This window comes from Schistocerca americana, chromosome 1 (genome assembly GCF_021461395.2).
Source record: "Schistocerca americana isolate TAMUIC-IGC-003095 chromosome 1, iqSchAmer2.1, whole genome shotgun sequence".
NCBI lineage: Eukaryota > Metazoa > Arthropoda > Insecta > Orthoptera > Acrididae > Schistocerca > Schistocerca americana.
Window position 1 is genome coordinate 647994963 of NC_060119.1, and position 24239 is coordinate 648019201.

General features: G+C 38.3%; 1 protein-coding gene across 2 annotated transcripts in view; it reads right to left on the reverse strand.

Annotated features, from left to right (window-relative positions):
• LOC124607933 (DNA polymerase epsilon subunit 2) overlaps positions 1-24239 on the reverse strand; it is a 133785-nt gene that overhangs the window by 22224 nt on the left and 87322 nt on the right. For both annotated transcript variants that reach the window (XM_047139946.1, XM_047139945.1), the window contains exons 4-5: positions 4313-4538; positions 3761-3882 (exon numbers count right to left, since the gene is read on the reverse strand). In XM_047139946.1, the coding sequence (XP_046995902.1) occupies positions 3761-3882; positions 4313-4538 (348 nt within the window). The remainder of the gene's footprint in view (positions 1-3760; positions 3883-4312; positions 4539-24239) is intronic.

Below are 24239 nucleotides of genomic sequence, written 5' to 3' on the forward strand. Positions count from 1 at the left end.
ATGAACCAAAGTAAAAGTAATGTGTCAGTAATAATTTTGCAATAATTTCAGCTACTGCCTCTGCAAAATTATTACCTCCGTACTTCATTTACATCACTACATATTTGTACGACTTGTGGTGTGAAAACTGGAACTTTCTAAAACCTTATTAAACCTGTTTGGATGGACAGAAGCATTTTTCTAGACTGGTTCCAAAGAGCTATAGCCTCTTCTCATAGAATTGAGGAGCAAAAATGTTGTTATAGGTGATAATTTGAGTTCATATTTGTCTCCAGCCATGGTAAAACTATGTGAAGAACTCAACATTACTTTTGTGTGTCTTCCAGTGAACTCCACACACCCAACTTGGCCATTACACATCGCACTATTCCTGCCAATGAAATGGAACTGGCGTAAGGTGCTTGAAAATCCCAAACCAATGCTAATACATCTGATGAACGAATTTTTCCATCACCTCCGAAAAGAGCACTTCATATGATGCCCAAATCCCTAGAACACGATATAAAATCACGATTTAATAAGGTGGGCATATGTCCTTTAAACAGAAATAGAGTCTTAGATTTGCTGTCTCCTGAACCTGAAGACAAAAATGACAATGAAAAGGATTCTTCTGAAAGAAATGTGTTATGATCAAGAAGACATTATGGCCAAAAAGTCCCATAAAACAAGCTGAATGTTCCTGTTGGGCGAAGTATTATGCTCGACAAATTCAAGAGCAGTTACAAAGAATATTCTGATACTGAAGTGGAAGATACTGATGGTGTCCATGATGTCACTGATGAAGATACTGAACCAAATGGTATAAATAAGTCTTTCCTTAGAAGCAAGCTGGGACAAGGTGAATTTTTATTACAATACAGAGATCAAAACACATAGATGAAAAGTCTTGGGAAAATTTTCAGATGATAGGTACATTAGAACTTTTCTTAACAAAACAGATTAAAATCCCCCCCCCCCTTTCACTCCGCCCTCAAACGTACCTGATTAGTATGAATGCAAGAAAGCAGATGCAACAACTCTCCAAAATCTGAAGTGCCACAATGGGCATTATATGTTCAGTGAAAACACTTGCTAAAAGTATGTATTTTTCATAATGTATTTATAAGTTTTTAATATTTACTGTAATTTTTATTAGTTGAAATAAAATATTTCATTTATATTTGTCTTTTAAAGACCTGATTTACTTCCTATTAAGCCCACAATGGCATTGTCCCTGTTGACTCCTTTACTGGGAATGAATAGACACATTGGTATGAAAAAATATACAAATTCTATTATGAGTAGTGGACAAAAATTGCCATACATAACGACTATCTTCACAATAGGTCTTTGTAAAGTATAGGATACAAATACTAAATAAAATATTGTTGCAAAGTTATTACAAAAAAACTTTACGAATCATCCCTAATTGCCCTATTTTACAATCTATTAATATTATTGTCATACTCTGAATTCACAGTCAAATTTCTAACACTTTTTCATCATAGTTAATTCTTGCCATCTTATTAAATGTTCACTGACCTTATCATTTACACAAAGCCTCATAAAATAAAAATACATTTTATACATAGGGATCTTCTTTTAACTGGTTCCTAAATAAAGCTGCTGACCGTCTTTTATTCTATATCAGGATTTGCAAATTCAACACTGCTTGTTTGATGAAGGTTAACTATCCTGGATATATGCATTTTGCAACTATATGTTGCTTAATTTAAAGTGAAACTAACTCCCTGAATAAGTTTTCGTAGGTTGAGTAAGTATATTGTCTTAAGGCATTCATGTAGATGAGAATAATTCTTAGTCAGCTGGGAATACAGACCAATTGCGAGTTTTTAGTTTTAACGACATAGTTGTTCTGCTGCTGTTGGTCTACTAAAAGTGAGCATTTCATTTTCAAGACTATGTTTCTTCACACACACACACACACACACACACACACACACACACACACACACACACACATACATACAAGACAGACAGTGTGTGACCCAAACTTTTCATCATCCATTTATTAAAATAATTATGTTCAAGGTAAACATCACAAATTTCTTTCTACATGGAAAGTAAATTACTTTCAATATGCATAGAGGAAGGATGTTTTACAATTATGCCATGACAATTAATATCAAAATTAAGGTTACAAAACTAGGCATGAATAAACAGATAGAGCTATATTGCAATTTGATTCGTTGCACGTCATATGCTTTTTAAAATTCAAAGACATCACAAACATACAAAACATTTTACAGTAAAATTAATTTTCTGTTCCTGCCTTTTAAGATCGTTTTTGTCAGTCCCAATGGTAGTCCTGTTCTCTCAACACCATGCTATCCCATCATTAACAATTCCGTGTTACAACGTTTCCTGCATTTTAAGTTTGCTTTGATGCTGTCAATACCTTTAACATTGATTTTTACACAGATTTCTGCAAAAGTGCAGCATATTCCTGCTCAAAGTCAGTTATTGATTATGTAATGCAGCGTTAGTGCTGTAAACCAGATTTTCATTGTTGGCGTGTTAGGTCACGGCTGCCTGTATTGTTAGTTCGGAGTATTTGGAAGAATGGTAAAGTACACTGAGTCACTGTCTCAATGATAATCACAATCTGAAGACAGTGACTCTAGTAGTAACCTTCCTTCTGCTCATTGCATTGTATTATAACTGTTTTAATTTAATTTCACAGTCATTTATACAAATAAACACTGCTTTTGAAGATAGCCATCTCTATAATGGGTTTTCACAAATCGCTGCTACTTCCACGCGAAATACACTAATCCATACTAGGCATGCAATCTTACTTTGGTACAACCTGACGTTAGACATTAACTTTCCTCCTCAAGATACTCCGTAACATGATGACAATTGCCACCCTGGTTTTCACCCAAGGCTTCCCTTAGCCAAGTGACTTTGGTAGCAACAAGCATGTGGATTTCCTGCCTATTGTTCTCGGTTTACAAAGACTGCCAACTTTAGTGTTCTAACCAGTATTGTGTTACAAGTTTTATTTACCATAATTTTATAATGATTATCAATAATAAATCTCACATTAGAACACGAATATCTTTTTAATGTGGTTTCACACAAGACTTTTGCTACCGTGTTTTATTTAGAGCATTTACACGACTGCAACAAAGTGGGAAACCAGCCCGAATGTTTGCGTGTTTCAGCACTGCCTTTGTGACTGATGCTTTGTATACTTTGGAGAGAAAAATAGAGCTAATTGCTGCTAGAAAGAAACAAAAACAATTAATTACTTCAGATTTTTTAAAATAGGCAAAATTTAAATTGTTTTCATTTGACATTTTGAATGATAGAAAAAGTGTTGCCTATACTTTCTTATATTTTACACTTTCTTGCATTTTAGTTTCCTTGGGTCAGTCCACTGAAAAATGTAACTAGAGACTGTTCTTTCTAGTGGTTCATGTGGAATTATATTTTACCAGCTTGTGATGCATTCAATTGTACAACAGATGACATATGCAGACTAATCCTTACTACATTGCAGACTGCCACAATCTTTTGCTAATTCCTTCAATTGTGCTCATCTGCCTTGACGATACAAGCAATCATCTGAGAGCTTTGCATACACAAGTGTTTTTATTATGTGTAGATGTTTTATCTAAATGTAGAGTTACTCACTATTTGTGTGCACTGTTTATTTTCCTTTATTTCCTTTGTAAGTTGTGTGATTTTCTTGCTCTGGTCCTTTTTTCTCACATCTGAAACCTAAAGATTCAGTACAAACTCCATTCATAATTACCTGCTAATTCTAGAAGATTCTGGTGGTGGAAACCCCATGCCATTTACATGAAATACTCTGTCTTCATACCAACCTTCTGCCAGCACAAAGCAGCCTTCTACATGTAAACCAGTATGATATCTCTGGCACACTTTCAGTCAAGAAAAATTGCAGTGTTTTCCAGTTGCAAGTCAACATAAGTTAAAATCCCAGTTACATTACATGCTTACAAGAATACTCCAGTTCTTATAATTTTTCTACATAAAAGAAGCTGAAAACCCTTAATTGCTTATACTTGTGCCATAATTTTGTTTAACTTATTGTCAAAAGTCAGTGGTCAATGACATTTACCCATAAATGAAAAAAACAACATTTTTTATGGGCGCTAAAGCACTGTGCTGATTAAAATTATGCAGAAAGTAGCACACCAGAGATAATGAAAATGTTTAGAAATTTACTCTTGGTCAGAAAGATGAAACATTTTAGACTAAAAACAAGAGAACATCTACAGTTAAAGTAGAGCATTATTTATTATTATATTTATCATGTCTCACAGCAATCAGTAAAGGATACAGTTTCAGACAAATCTAACTGCAGAGTTCCAGTTGTATCTTCCAGATAATACTTTCCTTCTTTCAGCTGTGTCAGTAAGCCCATTACAACAGCATCATCCACTTTTCGGCTTGAGCTAAGGAAGTAGTCTACAGGCCTTAAAGTGAATTTCTGTGTCTCATTTGATCCAACAGCTGAAGGTGTAAATAGTTCATGGCGAGCCGTGCGTTGATGGAGCAATATATACCTAGAAGATAATTAACAAGCATGCCATTAATAACAAAAATATATATTTATGGTAATGGAAAGTCCTTGGTGGAATATAAATAATTTAGGGAGTAAAAGTAACAGCTCATGGAACAGTTTAGGCAAATGCACCTGTGTCCCTAATCATCACTGTTTATGCCACCTACCTATACACCAACATCCCCCACGCAGATGGTCCTGTCCCTATTAAACGCTACCTCTTTCAGCACCCTTCCAGCTGCAATCCCAGTACCTCGTTCCTTATACACCTTACTAATTACACCATCAAAAACAGCTACTTCTCCCTTAAGAGGAAGATATACAAAAACCTCTGTGTCACAAACATGGGCACTCACGTTGTACCCTCTTATGTTAAACTGTTATGGGTTCTACAGGAAACCATCCTAGTCACCCAAAACACCAAAACCTTTGTCTGGTTCAGATTCATGGATATCTCCTTTATGATCTGGAACCAGGACCAAGTTGTTATCCACATTCCTCCAAATCCTTAATAATTTCTCTCCCACCCACTTCACCTGGTCTCCCTCAACCTGTCTGACTGTTGACTTTCACCTCTCATAATGTCCGCATCCAAACCTTTACCCATATAATGCCCACTAAACATCAACTGTACCTGCTTTTTGATAGCTGCCATCCACTCTACACCAAAAAGTCACTCCCACATAGTCTGGCCACCAGTGAACAGTGCATTTGCAGTTACGAACAATCCTTTGCTGTAGTATATTGAAAAGCCTTTACAGACAGGGATTAATCCCAAAACTAGTCTGCAGACAGTTTTCCCATGCCACACCCACATCTGCCACTAATTGTCTGACCACAAACAGTTGCAGAGGAGCATCTTTCCCATCACCCAATATCTTCCAAGACTGGAACAACTGAACCATCTCCTTTGTCAGAGCTTCAACTAATTATCAAGTCTGGAAATAAGGAAAACCCTTCCCACCTCTCCTAAAGAAATTTTCCACAACCAGCAGGCAGCCATGTACCCAAGGACACAGTTGGGCAGGAGTGGGGAAACTGCTAACATGTGGGCAGACAAGCAGCTGGTCCACAGCCTATCAGGGCTCCCTGAAGGGTTGCCTATCCAAACTAAACCCACCCATGCAGGGAGCAGAGGGACCTGCCCTAGTTTATCTTTAAGCCACATCCACTCCCAACATCTTGCCACACGGCCCGTACCCCTGTGGAGAACTGGGTGCAAGATCTGTATGATACACCCACCATGGCATCCTACTCCAGTTCTGTTGCAGATCTGCCCTGTTCTACATGGACATAGCCAGGATTTTGTCAAATGGGGGTCTGATTTGTTAAAGAGGACCTCAAAAAAGACTCACGTTTTCATTTATTCTTGAAATTTCCATAAAGAACGATTAACTATTTTACTTGACAATGACCCCAGTTTTCAAGAAGCGGAGATATAATCTGATTTCTTAGGAGTGCTGTATTTTGACATACCACTAAGACGCGGTCAACCTCCAATCTCCCTTCAACCTCCAAGGACATTTCACATTCATCTACTTTCAGCCTGGACTTGAACTGAGGAAGTGATCAGGAACAGATGAGCGCTAATGTTTTGGGACTCCATGATTATTAATGACAGGACTTTTGGAATAAAAATATGTCTGTTCAACAGAGAAGCTAGAACAATTTTTGGTGGCAAAAATGCAAACGATCCAGAATAATTCAACCTTACTTCTCGCAATGTAAGGAAGAGCATTTTTTGCATTAATGAACGTCCCAGCAGACAAATACAAGAGCCTAAATGTGGATAATTTGGATTATTATTTCTTTATCATGTGGGTCTTAGTACTGGGAGTCTCCAAAGAGATGCCCGGCTTGCCTTCAATGCAGCTCTTTTCATTTAAGGAGAGGGGCTACATCTTTAATGGAATTGGAATCTTTCTACAAAGAAAGATATTCGGAAGAAAACCACAGGAAACCATTTTCAGCAGCCCAACTTGCAGAGCTACCCCAAGTTGGTGAAGAATTTGAAAAAACTGGTTGTTGTACACTGTTTTAAAAGAAAATAAAATGGATCGCAACAAATGATTGAATTCTGACATTGAATGTTTTTCCTTCAACTGTGCAATCATTTGTTAGTGCATGAATGTTGACATATTTTAAGATTCAATTGTGCATTGAACTGCTGGCTTCAGTTATTACAATACGACAACAGATCTTGGACGAAACGGGGAAGGAGGAATGCAGAGCACAGTCGGCTCAGAAAAATTCAAGCAGCCCGCTGAAAAAAAATCTTTTAGAAACCCACAAGTCCAGTGCTAACTTTAAACAGCTACAGATAGGTAATTAGACTATTATAGTAGTGCGTACACATTTTTAACTTGTCACAATGTTAGCAGATGAATCAAAATCTGATTTTCTTCTTCTTTCTTGTTACAAACTTATCCGTAATTAGAAACTATCACGACAGCACGCAGAACAAAGGCAATAAACAATATCACGTACATGAAATGCAACTGCAAGTAAGAACTGAACTGATTAATAAAACAACTGAGCTCAAGAAAGAACAACAACTGGTCTTGGCTAAAACAGGGATGGGCGATAGTCTAACGTTTCCGACTTAAAGTGTTAGTGTGAATCTGGATTATTTCGGTTTATTCCCCCAAATCACCTTCCACTTCTTTACGAGGTGACTTACTTGGAATTTCCAGCCACTCTTCTTTACTGGATAGCCGGCAGATGGAAACCCTCTTGACTTCTTCTCTGTTTAATAACGTTAGGTACAGGAAGTTTTACACTCTTTCTACTTATGAAAAAAGTAGACGTACAAACTTTGCTTTTCACCAATTAACAATGTATTTGACTTTCATACACAATAAAACTCTCACTTTCAACATAAATATATAACTTCTAGTAAATCCCTCATACAGTCAAACGTCAGAAACAAATTAATGGCTTTGATACCATAACTTTTCTTAACATAAAACAGAAAATAAATCTTGCCTATAGCAAGGTTACATCAAAAGTTTTCAAGAGTTCGTTTTCAACAGTCTTTGTTTTAGTAACAATAGTCAGTGATGCAATACGTGCAGAGCTGCACATAAACTCCATAGTTCTTTCTTACACACTCACTAAAACATCTATGGATTGCCCGACAGATACTTGTCGGTGCCATTCATCTGCCTTGTCTACTTTCTTTCCATGACTGATTTTAAACCTGCACATACAAATGTGACACGCATTAGGTAGGATTCTACCATCCCTCACTCATAATCAAAATATTGTGTGTTGGAGACGGCAGAAGGGTGAGAGATTCTAGAATTTACACAGAAATTCTCAAATCACTACGTATCCCCCCCCCCCTCAGATCGAACACGCAATATTTTATACATAATCATTATGCAAATAATGTCACTCATAACAACATTTCATATATTAACAGTATACATTTCTTACATATGTTTATATACATACATTTCCTTTCAATAACAATTCTCTGTCCTCTCTTGAACAATCTTTCGCTTTCTGTTTCTCTATCCTTTTCTTATTTTACTTAGTTATTAAGACATGAGCATATACTCGTGGTTTTAGTCAGCTTTACTAATATTTAGGAATTGTGAGAACTCTTTCTTTTCTTTATTTCCTTTTTTTGCCCCAATCCTAAACTTCAGATGTATATGACACATGAGTAATTATTTTCTGGTCCTATCTTTTGTACTACCTATTTCCTAGTGTGCACTATTTTCATTATTTGTAGTTTGGAGGACCTCTGGATGAAATGAAAGTGTGCTTTTGACACTCATTTATTTCCAAAAAAATAATAATGCTAGTTGTTCATAGAACTCACACTTCCCAGAATAATCCCTATAAAATTTGTGACTTTTGTCATGATACTGTCCCCTTTTCCTAGGATCAGCACCTATTCCTTAGGTATGCCTGCCCTTTATACTTAATGAATGCCGGGTATGTCCCCCTTATCCTTTCTGAGGAGGCCTCATGGTTCATTACCCTAGTATACATTTCTATGTATACCATAATTAAGTACCTTCTGGTAAAGATATGAATCTATCTTAAGCTTCACATTCATTCTTTAATATATCATTTACTGCCTAGAGTCTTCCTCTACTTATCAACTTCTCTATTTTCAATAGATACTATGTCTACATATACCATTTACATCCCATTATCATTCAATTCATCAGAGTATTTATTACACTGACATTTCATAATGATCAATATGACTAATTCCTTTCCTACTTTCATTTTCTTTCTTTGCTCACGCCTCTTTCTTATTTATCCATTACTCATTACTACTTTATAGTTGTTCGTATGTACCATTTTTCTTCCATAAACTTATATGCTTTTGTCTCTCTTTGCACATGGGTTCATTGTGCCTATTTTAATCTCTATTTAGAACTGTCACTGTTCTTTGTTTATGTGCACCTCTTCTTATGCACTTTCGATGTACAACCGGTCTATATATGGGTGCATATTTCCATATGTACACCTATTTTCCCCTACAACAACTGGTGGTTCTCACATCATGACAGGCTTTGTCTTATGTAATTTAATGTTTGTGTAGAAGTGTAGTGAATATGTGTGAATGTCGTCTGATTTTTCGGCCTTCTTATCTAAAGGTAAGATTTAGGTTTCTGGTAAACACGGAAAGAAGGAAGGACTTCAGGATTAGAAGTTTGTGAATGAGAAAAGAGGGGAAAAATAGACAGGTCCTCAAATGAGAGGCAAGAAAAGAAAAAATAGATGTGGATGCTAGGATCGAAGAAGAGAAAGAAGATAGCTCCAAAGACCGGAAACCCTTTCAATCCCCCTTTCCTAGGATCCCTAACCCTCAGGTACTTGAGTGAGATGCCAGAGGTGGTCTGGTGTTAAATCATCCCCCACAGAACGGACTTCCGACTTTCACCCTTTGAGGTCCCCGACGGAAATCCTAGCAATCCTATGGAAACGGCAAATCATTAAACATAAGGCACACTTGTTTGTGAGGGTTGTTTGAAAGGTGTGATGTGTGTTTGTATCAGTCATGATTTATATGTTCTTGTAAATCATGCTTTTAGCTACAATACCCACCCCTTTCAAAATTTATACAAGCCCTCCCATCTATATCATATCTCAGAAAAGGTATAAAATACTCTATACAAAATATAAAATCTATATACTATGGTATAACAGTTGCTAAGCTAGTCACATCATATTGTATTTTCCACAAATATAATACTATATTCAGTTTATTTCGTCTAGATATCACTTTTTTCTATGATTCTCTTTCGTTGTTCTCTATTTTATAGTCATACCCAGTGTTCTAAGCAATAAGATTACAGGATAGTTCTAGATTTCAAAGGAATTCAGTGCAGGAACATTATTTTGGATGAAACACCGAAGACAACTCGGGATCCGACAGTCGTTACTCCGCCCGTTAACTCAGAATGTTAACGTCCCTGGGGGATATACAATTTTACATCTTTTACATTGTATCTCCCCTTCTCTAATCCAGTTGTGGGATCTACTAAAAATAGTGTCTCAGTATGGATCACCATCTGTACGCGGTACAGTCCCTCATATTTTTGGAAAAACTTGTGAGTCTCTTTCTTCAGAGTCGAGTTGTGAAGATGATGTTTTATAAGAACCAGGTAATCGACTTGGTACTGAGGTTCTACAGCCTTTTCGTTATGCTTACTTACTCTTTGTAGCACCTTTTCAAACTTGGATAACAATTTGTCAATATTAATCGCTCGATCCCTCTCCGTTTCTATATGTCAATTTAATGTACGAGCGTCTTAAGAGTAATTGTACCCTGCCTGTAGCTTTCTTCACCACAACCAGAGGATTATTCATTACACTGGAACTTTGCTTCCTCCAAACTCACTGGTATTGGATATGGTTTGCAAAAGAATGGAGTGTCACCTTTGATTTTGAACTTACAGATACAGTCGCTGATGTTACCTGGACAATCAGAAAACAACACTTCATACTCCATTAAAATTTTATACAAATCTCATCTTCATTGAATGGTTAATATTAGGGATTCATTAACTCTGTCTTGTATGTCAGCTTGATGTGTTACTTGATCCACATTATCGATTTTTGGTGATAACTGTGCTGTAGCTGTTAATCGTAGACACTGACACTCAGTTGTTTGTTCCCCAATGTGGCTATTTGTTACAAATTGTGTCCAGCATCTACTGTCCATCTCTATTAATATTCTCTACTATTAATAGTGTTTAACGAAATAACATATGTCCAATACTACAGTTCACTTGAGTTTCATATTTTACAAGTTTACTTTTTGTTCCCGTTATCCCGATTAAACACATTCCAGTCACTGGCAACAACGGTAAATGCTGTTTAGCCTGTACCAAGTTAAAAAATGCGTTTGAGATGAGTGATACCTCTCCTCATACCTATAAATGTGTTAATCTCTGAAGTTTCCACTGTCCCTGCTATTATAGGTCGTAGGTTATCAGTAGTTAAGCTTGGTTCTTCAAGTAGCAACCATTCCTTTGTGGGTATTTTGTGTGTAAAGTTAACATGCTTATATGGAATAAGGCCTTCTAATATATCTCCACGACCTGGGCCCTGGCCCTGGATCCAGGTCGAACAACGTTTTCCTCATTACTACTCATTTTGGGTTGGTTATCAAAACGAGATACTACATTCCCATTCTGTGTTTTATAATTTTGAGTTGGTTACCAAAACGAGATACTATATTCCCATTCTGTGTTTTATGGTTACTCGGTACAAATTCTTGAGAAGCTAACGGATCTAAATTTGAAGGTGGATCTTTCTTTTGATAATTGTAATTACAACTTTTCTTACTGTGCTGGTGTACTTTTGCTAAGTTTGGCTCATGTTTTTTAAAATTATTTCCGCTATTTATTTTATAGTTTGAACATTCACTTTGGTGTAAAGTTTCGTTGCGGTCCTTATTTATTGCATCAAGTGTGTCAACAAAAGACAACAACTCTTTTATCATTTTCCAACCACTACACAAAAGTCTTTTCTCGCACAGAATGGCAATCGTCTAATTAAAATACGTACTATTCCTTCTTGTTCTTCCATTGGCTTATCTAAAGACTTTGCTCGTGTTAAACGCCAATCGAAATATTTCCCTGTAGCACCCCAAGTATTATAATATTTTGGGTCCCATAGATCTGATATTAATTTTTCTTGAGCACTGGCAGACCAGTACTTCTCTTTAAATATCTTTTGAAAGTCTCTCCAAGAGGAAAAATTCTCAATATTTACTGTTCCCCATTCTGAGGCTTTCCCTAGAAGGTACCCCAAAGCAAATTCGATCTTCTTGGAATCTTCCAAGTTTTCGGTAAAGCTTGGCTAAATCTTTTTAAGAAATGGGTCGGATGTACATCTCTGTCCAGCTTAAATTTAGGGAACTGTCTCGATAACCCTGAATTAGCTATCCATTGCAAATTAGTCACCGCTTCACCAGTTAATACAACATTAGGTGAAGTTACCCTTTTTTCAACTTTCTCTTGGATATGCTTAAATTCTCTCCACAGGTCGTCCATACCGTTCCTGGTACCACTAAGTTCAGAAGAAGGAATAGGCGATATGTTTCCGGATGTTATTCTCTCAGTAACCTTTCTATCTACAATTTCTCCAAATTGTTCTTCCAAACTAATTACATTTATAATATCAGAGTTAGCCATTTTCTCTTTGAAATTTATTTCTACATTATCTACCCATGTATTGACACTTGTAATTTATAACTGAATGACTGGCATTAATTGATTATGCTTATCTACAATCTTTTTCAAATGATTCAACCCCTGCCTTACATCATTATACTTAACATTGTACACATTTTCAAAAGATCCTAACTTTTCAGTAACTTCGGATTCTACATTATTACATCTGCTCTCAATGTTAAGTTCTGGACATTTTCGATAAATCTTGAAAAGTGTTACTCTGTTTCTGACTATGGTCGGTAAACATATGATTTATACGAGTGGTCAAAGAAATTGTCAACTCGTTCTTTAAACCTACTTTTAAATTCTTATTGTGTCAAACTCAGACTTCGAAGCACCCACGCCTTTGCATAGATTACTAAATTCTTTGCTTTGAGAGTCGACTTTGGCGTTTAACAAACCTAAATTTGTTGTTTGAATATTTAGCGTTTTCCTCTGAACATTTAAAGCTTCACTCTGGGTATTTAATTGAGAATTTAATGAGTTTAACTCAAGACTCTGAGCTTCAATTAAATTTATCAACTCAGCCCAGTCAGGCACTTCTTTGCTAATTTTCAAGGCCATAGCTGGGTCTTGAGTTTCCCCAACCTGTTGTATATTTTCCATACTTTTATATGCCTTAGATCCAATAAAAGTTCACTCAATAGTATCTTCTACAACTTTGTACTAAAGCAATCGAGTTTTTTTTCACGCTCACCTGGCGTAGAATTCGCGTTGCAGAGTTGAGTGGATGTGGAGGAGGCAGGTCAGCACTGGTGAACAGCAGCTGGTGCCAGCAGCATTGAATGTATGTCTGCGTCCCTGCGATGTGTGTGAGAGCTGTATACACCCCGCACTGGATCTTCTTGCTTGACACATTCTATGCGTATTTCTTCTTGGACAAATACGTCAAAATCTTCTTTGTTGTTTTTATCATTGTGAATTTTTCATTTCTTCACTGTTTTTCCATTAAACTTTTTCTCCATTGAGTACTCGAACATATTCCAATTTCTCAGAGTAATTCCCTTGTCTTATTAAGTTTGGTTGCTATGGCAACACGTAACAGTTTCTTTTCTCGCTTTTGACTTAAAATTCCTGTTTTCTCAGTCCTTTCACACAAGTCACCACGTTCTAATGTTTCCAACTTAAAAAGTGAGTGTGAATCTGGGTTATTTTGGTTTATTCCCCCAAACCACCTTCCACTTCTTTACGAGGTGACTTACTTGGAATTTGCAGCCACTCTTCTTTACTTGCCTTGCTGCAGTGGATACACCAGTTCCCGTGAGATCACCGAAGTTTAGCGCTGTTGGTCATGGCCGGCACATGGATGGGTGACCATCCAGGCCGCCTTGTGCTGTTGCCATTTTTCGAGGTGCACTCAGCCTCGTGATGCCAATTGAGGAGCTACTCGACTGAATAGTAGCGGCTTCAGTCAAGAATAACATCATAACAACGGGAGAGCAGTGTGCTAACCCCACACCCCTCCTATCCGCATCCTCCACTGAGGATGACATGGCGGTCGGATGGTCCCGGTAGACCACTCGTGGCCTGAAAATGGAGTGCTTCTTTACTGGGTATCCGCCAACTGGAAACACTACTGACTTCTTCTCCATCGAATAACCCTAGGTACAAGAATTTTTACACTCTTTCTACTTATGAAATAAGTAGACATACAAACTTTGCTTTTCGTCAATTAACAATGTATTTGACTTTCATACACAATAAAACTCTCACTTTCAACATAAATATATAACTTCCGGTAAGTCCCTCGTACAGTCAAACATCAGAAACAAATTAAATTACAGTTAAAAGAAAGTTGGCTTTGATACCATAACTTTTCTTAACATAAATCAGAAAATAAGTCTTGCCTATAGCAAGGTTACATCAAGAGTTTCCAAGAGTTCTTTTTCAACTGTCTTTGTTTTAATAACAATAGTCAATGACAGAGCTGCATATAAACTCCATGGTTCTTTCTTACACACTCACTAAAACATCTATGGATTGCCTGCGGGTACTTCTCGGTGCCATTCATCTGCCCTGTCTACTTTCATCCCACGACTGATTTTAAACCTGCATACACAAGCATGTGACGAAGTACGTAGGATTCTACCATCCCACACTCATATCCAGAATATTGTGTGCTCGAGACAGTAGAAGGTTGACTTGTTCTAGAATTTACACAGAAATTCTTTAATCACTACGATAGCTGATAGGGCGTGGGGTGGGGTGGGTAGGCTCCGGACACCCTGGACCCACTGCCTTTGGCTACAACCTTGTGTCCAATCAGAGGCAAGACTACCTGTGAAAGCAGCCTCACCACACAGCAGTTTTGCTGTATTCTCTACACAGCCATTTATGTGAGCATGACTACCGGTTCCACCCACCAACCTTTGCCCAAAATCAAAGTAGTCCACCTTGTGGAGGGCACACTACTCAGCATAACATGGTCAATTTCAAAGGCTAATTCACAACTGTGTCATCTGGATCCGTATTTACAACACCAGTTTCTCTGAATTTAAGTAGATGGAATGTTATGGAAAGGATAAATTGCTACTCATTGTAAAGATGACAAGTTGTCTTGCAGACAGCCGCAACAAAAAGACTGTTACACACTGAGTTTTCAGCCAAAGCCCTCTTTGGAAAGGAAAACACACCCACATTCACGCAAGCAATCCCACATTACACACACATAACTGCTATCTCCAGCCACTCCACCCAGAAGATTCTGGTTGGGGAGGCTCGAGATCATGATCACGTGTGACTGAGGTGTGCTTCCTTGTGTGTGTGTGTGTGTGTGTGTGGTGTGTGTGTGTGTGTGTGTGTGTGTGTGTGTGTGTGTGTTTTCCTTTCTGAAGAAGACTTTGGACAAAAGCTTAATGTGCAACAGTCTTTTCATTGTGCCTGTCTCCAACCCATTGTGTCCTCTTTACAGTGAGCAGCAATCTATTGTTTTCATAATACTTTTGATATTCCAACTGGTCTTTCCGAAGTGTAAGGAGGTGGAAGTAGCTCTTCCAACAATTTTTTTGATCTCTTAATAATCCCGCCCTCAATCTCCATTATGCCCTGCCCAACACGCATCTCATTCCCAGCCTCATGACCACTAATTTCACTTGTCCTGCACCCACACCCTCTTCTATCCAGTTTCCGTCTACCGCTGTTCTATCTCCCATCCCAATGCACTCCTCTACATTACATCGTGGTCTGCGCAAGGTAATCAGCCAGGACAACAAAGCTGTAACATTTTGCCATCCATACGTCTTGTACAAATTTATTCGTTTGGCGCCGGCAGCGCTAATTCGGATTACTTGACTTGTCGCCGGCCGTTCTTGACATTATCAGGAGATTATAAATTGTTACTAATCTCATGGTTAGTTCTCAGAACTTCTCACTCTGTTCCCCTACTTTCATGAAATTTCGAAGATATATACACGTAAATAAATACAAAATTTTGTTTATTTCATATATTTGTTTATTTGCATTGTCTTTGGTACTTAATATTTCTCTTTCATTTGATATGCAGCAAAACAGTCTCCAAGAGGTAATGCAACTCCACAAGACTTGCACATTAAGTTTATTGTTCTTTCTTTTGTTTTTGTAACATACATGGCAGTTTCTTCATTTTCATTTATTGGTTTTTGGAAATACGTAGGCCTGATAGTTGGTATTGCTTTACGTGACCGGAAAGTCTGTCAACGGATCATGATGAGACATATGCGATGCAGTGGCAACCTCCAAGTTTTGCTCTATGATTTCATCGTAAATAATCGTATCATCTCTTTCGTCTGTCATGATGAAAAGGCACAAGTACGTAAAAAAACAAAAAACTTGTTGACGTGTGTAACTTATTTGTTACCTCGACAAAACACCAACAGAATGCAAAAAGATACTAAAGTGCTGTCGCTGGCCACTGCACGATACTATGCTCACAACACCACTGTGGTGTCGCCTGCCGTTGATCGCTATTTCGCGCATGAGCCCACTGTGGTGTACTTGGACAGAAGAGTGGTAAGATTTAGAATCATAGGGCATGCATATCTGAAAATGCTGTGAGGCTTTCTTGACAAATGTATTATAGTTCTTCTTTCACTATACAATGTGATCAGGATAAAAATGTGGAATTACTGCTAGAAATTATTAGTACTTAAACAGATCAGTTATTGGGCCTGGAATTTACTTTGTGTGTGTGTGTGTGTGTGTGTGGTGTGTGTGTGTGTGTGTGTGTGTGTGTGTGTGCGGGGGGGGGGGGGGGGGGGGGGGGGGACGACAATTATCATTCAGCGATGCGATAGCACGTCATAAAAACAAAAAAAAGCTACTTTATAAGGAAATGAGCATCTGAACAAGAACAATGGTTAAAATTATGAATGAAAACAATGATTGCAGTTCGGTTGTAAGGAGAGGAGAACACTGAGAGATAATGTGCATGAAATAATGGAAAAAGAAATAATTTACCCATTAATTATGTGATGAATTAGGAAAACTAATTTATTTACTCACTTACTGTTGCTGTTCATAAGTGGAGATGTCAATGAGTATGCAGAATTCCACTATAACTGTGTCTGAATTGAGTTCTTATTACATCAGACACGTTTAGGCTGTTACCTACACATTACAACAGTTCTCTTCTAACCTGACTGAAGAACAGACAAAGAGGAGCCAACACAAGTCAGAGGCTTGCCATTCTGCAAAGCAGGATAGGTGGTAATCTGTATAAGATCTCAAAAGAGAGTACGTTTTGGGGCAGGTACTAGTGTTTCAAAGCACACTGTTCCAGCATATATTGTTGACTAGGGGGCCCCGCAGCAGAAGACCCCTTCATGTTCGCATGTTGACCCTAACAACGTCATCAATTACAGTTGCAGTGGGCACAGTATCACAGAGATTGATGGTAGATTGAAAGAAATGAGTCACCTGTTTAGATGAATCACGTTGATGCTCATGTTTGGATACACCATCATCCCTGCAAACAGCTACTCGAAACATGCAGTGCGTCAGGAACACAGGTCGGTGGGGGCTATATTATGCTAAAGGGGACATTCATCTGGGTATCCATGCAACCTGTGGTAGTAATCGTAGGAACCATGTCAGCTGTGGACTACATGAACATTTTTGCGGACAACCTACATCCCTTCATGCTTGATGTCCTCCCTGACAGCAATGGCATCTTCAATACGATAACTGTCAAAGTCACAAAGCCAGAATCTGTCTACAGTGGTCTAGAGTGATAGTGAACTCACATTGTTATCTTTCCCAAAAAAATCATCTGGTCTAGGCCAAATGGAACCCATGTGGGACACTGCTGGGCACCAGCTTATGTCCACAATCACCAGCCTGTAATTTATAGGAATGACATAACTTTTACATAGACCTGGTGCTACATACGTCCAAGAACCACCAAAGTCTTGTTGAAGTACATTCACGCAAAAATCGTTTCCTAAGGTGGACCAACATGCTGTTAAGTAGGTGGTCGCATAGTTTGGGATTATCAGCGTAAGTACAATGTGAGTCAAATAAGAAACAGCAGCACGAATGGGGAAACAGGTTTTAAGATACTGTGAACTGCATCTACACCTATATCTACATACATAAACCACTAGCCACCAAGAGGTGTGTGGCGAAGGACACAATTCGCACCAATTCATATTCCGGCCCCCCCCCCCCCCCCCCCCCCTCTGTTCCACTCACGGATCGCACGAGAGAAATACGACTGCCTGAATGCCTCAGTACGAGCTCTAATTTCCCTTATCTTTGAAGGGTGATCATTGCGAGATTTGAAAGTTGATGGTAATAATATACGAGGTGCGGCTAGAGAAAAAAACCAGACTGATGCTGGAAAAAACATTTATTTACATTTATTTACAATTTCATGTTATCTCCTTCAATGTACTCTCCTCCTCGGTCTCTACACCGCTCCATACGAATTTTCCACTGTTCATAGCAAATCCTGCAGATCATTTTCGGTAAGTCCATACATTACTTCCGTCGCTTTTTCTTTTACTGCTTCAACAGTCTCAAATCTAGTTCCTTTCAAAGCTGACTTGACTTTAGGGAAAAGAAAAACGTCACAGGGGGCCAAAATCAGGTGAGGTAGGGTGGATGATCTAAGATGGGAATGTTGTGTTTTGCCAAAAACGTCTTCACTGACAACGGCACTGTGAGCTGGGGCATTGTCTTGGTGGAAGGATCCATGACTTTTTTCTCCACAAATCATTCCGTTTTCTCCGTACTCGCTCACGGTAGGGTAGTAGCCAGGACGCTAATGTAGTAATGCTGATTCACTGTTTGTCCCTCTGGTACCCAATCAATGTGCACAGTCCCTTTGAAGTCAAAAAAAACAATCATCATTGCCTTGAATTTCGATTTTGACATTCGTGCTTTTTTTTTATCGTGGAGAACCAGGAGTTTTCCAATGCATCAATTGGCGTTTAGTTTCGGGATCGTAAGTAAAAAAAACCACGATTCATCGCAAGTAATAACATTTTGTAAGAAGGTGGGATCACTTTCAATGTTTTCCAGGATGTCAGAACAAATCATTCTCGGCGTTCCTTCTGTTCAATTGTGAGACACTTTGGAACCATTTTTGAACACACTTTGTTCATGTTGAAACTTTCATGAAGAATCTGCCTAACACTTTCCTTGTCAACTCCTGTTAACTCAGACACTGCTCCGATTGTTAAACGCGATCTTGTCGAACAAGTTTACCGATTTTTTCAATGTTTGCATCAGTTTTTGCTGACAATGGTCTGCCAGTACGAGTGTCATCACTGGTGTCTTCGCGGCCATCTTTAAATCGTTTAAACCACTCAAACACTTGTGTTCGCGATAAACAATCATCGCCGTACACTTGTTGTAACATTACAAACGTTTCACTTGCAGATTTTCCTAGTGTGAAACAAAATTTTTATGTTAACACGCTGTTCTTTCTGTACACTCAACATTTTCCGACGCACAGACAAAACGTCAACTACTTAAAACAGAAGCCACGGGCAGACTGAGTGCAGGAGGCAGATGAAACTCTAGCAGCAGGCGTAGCGAGAGTCACGTGACAGGCCACGCGACTTTCAGCCTTATTACATTCGTTTTATTGTTTCACCAGTAATAGTCCGGTTTTATTCTAGCCACACCTCGTATGCTCTACATCCTCAGTGAAGATCGGATTTCAGAGTTTAGTGAGCAGCCCCTTCGGTTTAGCGCGCCGTCTATCTGCAAGTGTGTCCCACTTCAAACTTTCTATGAGATTAGTAATGCTCTTGTGATGGCTAAATGTAACAGTCACGAATCTTGCCGCTCTTCTTTCGACTTTCTCAATCTCTTGAATCAGATCCAACTGGTAAGGGTCCCATACAGACTAACAATACTCTAAGACTGGAGGAACTAACATATTGTAAGCTATTTCCTTTATTGAAGGACTGCATTGCTTCAGGATTCTACCAACATACCACAAACTAGAGTTCGCCTTACCCATTACTTGTGTAATCTGATCATTCCATTTGAGATCATTTCGAATAATCATACCCAGATACTTGACGGATGTTACCGCTTCCAAAGACTGGGCATTTATTTTGTACTTGTTCATTAATTAGGATGTTCGCATTGTTATATGCAGTAGGTTACACCTACTACTGCCAGTCATTACACCACACATTTATTTTCTACAAATCTTCATTGATTTGTTCACAACTTTCGTGCGATACTACTTTCCTGTACATTACAGCATCATCAGCAAGCAGTCTAATGCTGCTGTCAATACCACCGACCTGATCGTTTAGGTAAATCGTAAAAAGCAGCGGACCTATTACGCTGCTCTGGGGCACACCTGAAATTACGCTTGTTTCTGTTGAAGTTACCCCATTACCCCGTTCAGGACGACATACTGATCCCTGTCTGTTAGAAAACTTTCTATCCAACCACATATGTCATCGGACAGACTGTAAGTGCACACTTTTTGGAGCAAGCAACAGTGCAGAACTAAGTCGAATGCCTTTCGAAAGTCGAGGAATATGACATCAACGTGGGAGCTGGTATCTAGAGCCTGTTGTATATCATGCACCAAGAGGGCCAGCTGTGTCTTGCATGACTGCTATTTCCTAAAACCATCCTGGTTTCTGCAGATGAGCTTCTCAGACTCTAGAAAGGTCAATGTTCATGATTCTACAACAAGTCGATGTCAATGAAATTGGCCGGTAATTGTGTGCATCCGATTTTCTACCCTTTTTATAGATTGCTATAACCTGGGTCTTCTTCCAGTACCGCCATTCCAATGATCTCTGATAGATGGTGCTACATTTGTAGCATAGTCAACATACAATCTTACGGGGTATCGTCTGGGCCATATGCCTGACTGGCGTCTAAGGATTTTAACTGTTTTACAATCCCAGATACACTAAACACTATGTCAGCCATCCTTGCACTTGTTCGATAATTGAAAGGGGGAATGGTGCTGCAGTTCTCTACCATAAACGAGTTTTTGAAAGCTACGTTTAGAATTTCCTTCTTCTGTTTATTATCATCAGTTACATTACCCGTACTGTCAGTAACAGAAGGTATTGAATTATTTGTAGTGTTCATTGATTTTACGTATGACCAAAATTTTTTGGGTTATTTTTAGAATCTGCAGATAAAATATTGCTTTCAAATTCATTAAAAGAATCTCTCATTGTCCTTCTGACAGCTGCTTTCATTTCACATAATTTCTGTTTGTCAGCGGGGCAGTGACTACGTTTAATAAAACGACTGTGCAAAATTCTCTGCTTTATCAGCAATTTCCTAATATGTTTGTTGTACCAAGGTGGATCCTCCCCCCCCCCCCCCCCCCCCCCCCCCCCCTTCCTACATTTTTGCTAGGCACATACTTCTCTAGCACATGGTGGACAATGCCTTTAAATTCCGACCAAAGATGCTCAATATCTTTGTGTCCCGTGGTGAATGTTTGGAGCCGACTATGAAGATATTCATTAATGACACTTTTATTTGATTTCCCAACCAAGAAAACTCTACGTTGTTTCTTTGGTTTTTTTGCAACTTCCATTGACATAGAAGCCACGACAACATTATGGTCATTAATACCTTCTTCTAGATTAACTTCCTCAAAAAGATCAGGTCCGTTTGTCGCCAAGGTATCTAATATGTTCCCATCTTGAGTTGGTTTTCTAACCAACTGCTCAAGGTTGCATGTTGAGAGCGCTCCTAGAATAACTTCACATGAATCTTTGCTTCTGCCTTCTGTGATAAACATGTAATTTTCCCAGTCAATGGATGCCAGATTAAAGTCTCCACCCATAACTAATGGATAATTTGGATATTTACTTCCTATGCACTCAAGATTTTCCCTGAAACATTCTACGACATTTGTTGCAGATGCTGGTGGTCTATAAAAACATCGGTCAATCCTTGTCTGATTGACAGATTTATCCAGACTATTTCACAGTCCGACCCAGTATCGATCTCAACTGTGTTTAAACAGTTTTTAACTGCAATGAACACACCACCTCCCATAGCATCAGTCATCAGTCCTATTCTTCCTAAACATTGTCCAATCACAGTTCAAAATTTCACTGCTTTTTATGTCTGGTTTCAGTCAGCTTTCAGTACCTAATACAATATTGGCATTGCTACAGACACTTCGATCGTTTACTAACATGAGATTAAGCAGATGTAAATCTTTTGGAATGATCTGTTTAGGCGAACTAACTATCGAACCGCAAGTATCAACAGGAAGAAGATGAAAAAGTAGGAGGAGGAGGAGGAGAAGTTACGTTATTTATTGTACAGGAATATGAGTCATATTATCTAAATTTGAGCAGTGTAGCAGGTAAATCTGAAGAATGAATGTCAGTATTACAAACCCCCAATTTATCTAGAGTCCTGAGTGATTCATGCACCTTCCCTTTCTTAACACGTTCCTTGACTTCCTATTTTATTCGGAACAACGGATACTTTTAATGACTGAAGACAAAACATTTTCTGAAATACATTTTCAAGTAAAATTTAGCAGACTCAAATAATAGTAGGCAACAAAACTTAATAAAGAAGTTCGACTGGTGTTTTTGTATTTTAAAATAAAAAAAAAAAAAACAACATTACTGTACAGTGTGAAGACATGCACTGACTGAACTAATATTTGCACCCAAACTCTTAGCATATCTGTCACTAATATTTTGTTAGTAAGTAATCAAACAATGCAAATGAATGCAATTCCCTTGAGACCAATAAAGAGTTACAATCCTTGATCCAAAAGATTGTATTTTAATTACTGAGCATATATGCCTTTGTGAGTAATGAAGTTCTTAATTTCAAACTGACAAGTTATCCAGCTCCATAATCATTTCCAGTAAATGTTATATTCTTATAAGTATTTGCATAAAGATTTTTCCATGTGGTTTCTGCACTCGAAACTTTCTGGTGTACAGCCTTGAATTCTTGTACTGTGCCATGTGGTGTGCTCGTCACCATTACTATTGGCTTGCAAGGCAAGCAGTAAACCATTAGTTTAAAGTGATTGTAATACGATGGTGGTTTGAAAAATTCTCGGAACAGAACTATGTAACACGAAGGTGGTTTGAAAAATTTTTGGAACAGAATAGAAAAACAGTACATACATCACTGAAACTTTTTTTTATATTTCAATGTAGTCTCCTTGTAGATTAATGCACTTCATCCAACGATGTCCCAGTGCCTTGATCCCATCTTGAAAATGAGTTTCCTCCAGGTCTCTGCAAAATAGTTGTCAACTCCGGCTATCAATTCTTCGTTTGAAGTGAATCTTTGTCCACCAAGAAAAATTTTCAGTTTTTGGGAGAGATGGAAGTCTGACAGAGCCATATTAGGTGAATTAGGCGGGTGTGGCAACAACCCATACCTAAGTTCATGTAATTTTGCCATGGCGATGGCTCGTGTGTGCAAGCACACATTGTCTTATCGCGGCACCCATCTTGCAGATAATTTTTTCATTTCTAATTCTTCAATTAAAATGTGATATACCCTTTCAGATGACATCTGGCAAGCATGAGCAATTTCACACACTTTCAATGGTGATCCTCCATGATCATTTTGTGCACTTTTGCAATGATTTCTGGAGTAGTGACACATCTTGGCCGACCACTGCACGGATCGTCATCTAAGCTCTCCCTACCAAATTTAAATTGATTTGTCCACTTGACAACAGTTGAATATGAAGGAACAGAGACCCCCAGTGTATTCTGGAAATCGGCATGAATGTCCTTTGCTTTTACACCTTTCTTTACGAAGTACTTAAACATTGCTCGAATCTCGATTTTCTCCACCTTCACTAATCACTAGGTGGGAACAACTAAAGAGCCATGTCACCGCCACAGCTCTCTTCCAAGAGCACTGACATGGCACGTGTTTACAGGCAACAGTCCAATGAATATCACGTGGACAACTTGTTGCGCTAGTTCTGACCCCTCATGGTGATTCTGAGAATTTTTCACTCTCGTATAATTAAATATCTGTAGAGAAATACAACTTATATTTCATCTGTGAAGTTCCCACCAAACTGGTGTGGAGTATACAACAAATCAGTACAAGGTTTCAAGTATGTCAACATTAATTTTATTCCTTTAACTATTGCAAAAATGTGAAATATTGATGCAGTGTTCCAAATTAACATATTTTTGACCACCACAACATACATTTAATGATGAAATTTGACAGCATTGTGGCTCACAGTCCTTTTTAGATGGGAACGAATATGCAGCATAGTATAACTACATTTTGTGGAATACCACAACTACAGTATTTAGTCAGATTTTGAAGGCAGAAAGAGGAAAACTGACAGTTTACCGATGAACACAACTACAGAATATTGTCACATTGGAAGGATTGAAGCTGCTGTGATCTGTACACAATAATTTTCCTTTCCTTTAAAAAGTCTTTCACTGGTGAAACAGTTCTATGTCTATATGAAGGTGAATTTGTTATACCAAGTTTAATTTGAAGTAACTCTACTTCTCTGTCAGAGTGAGTTCAAAATATGACAATGATTCAGAACTTCA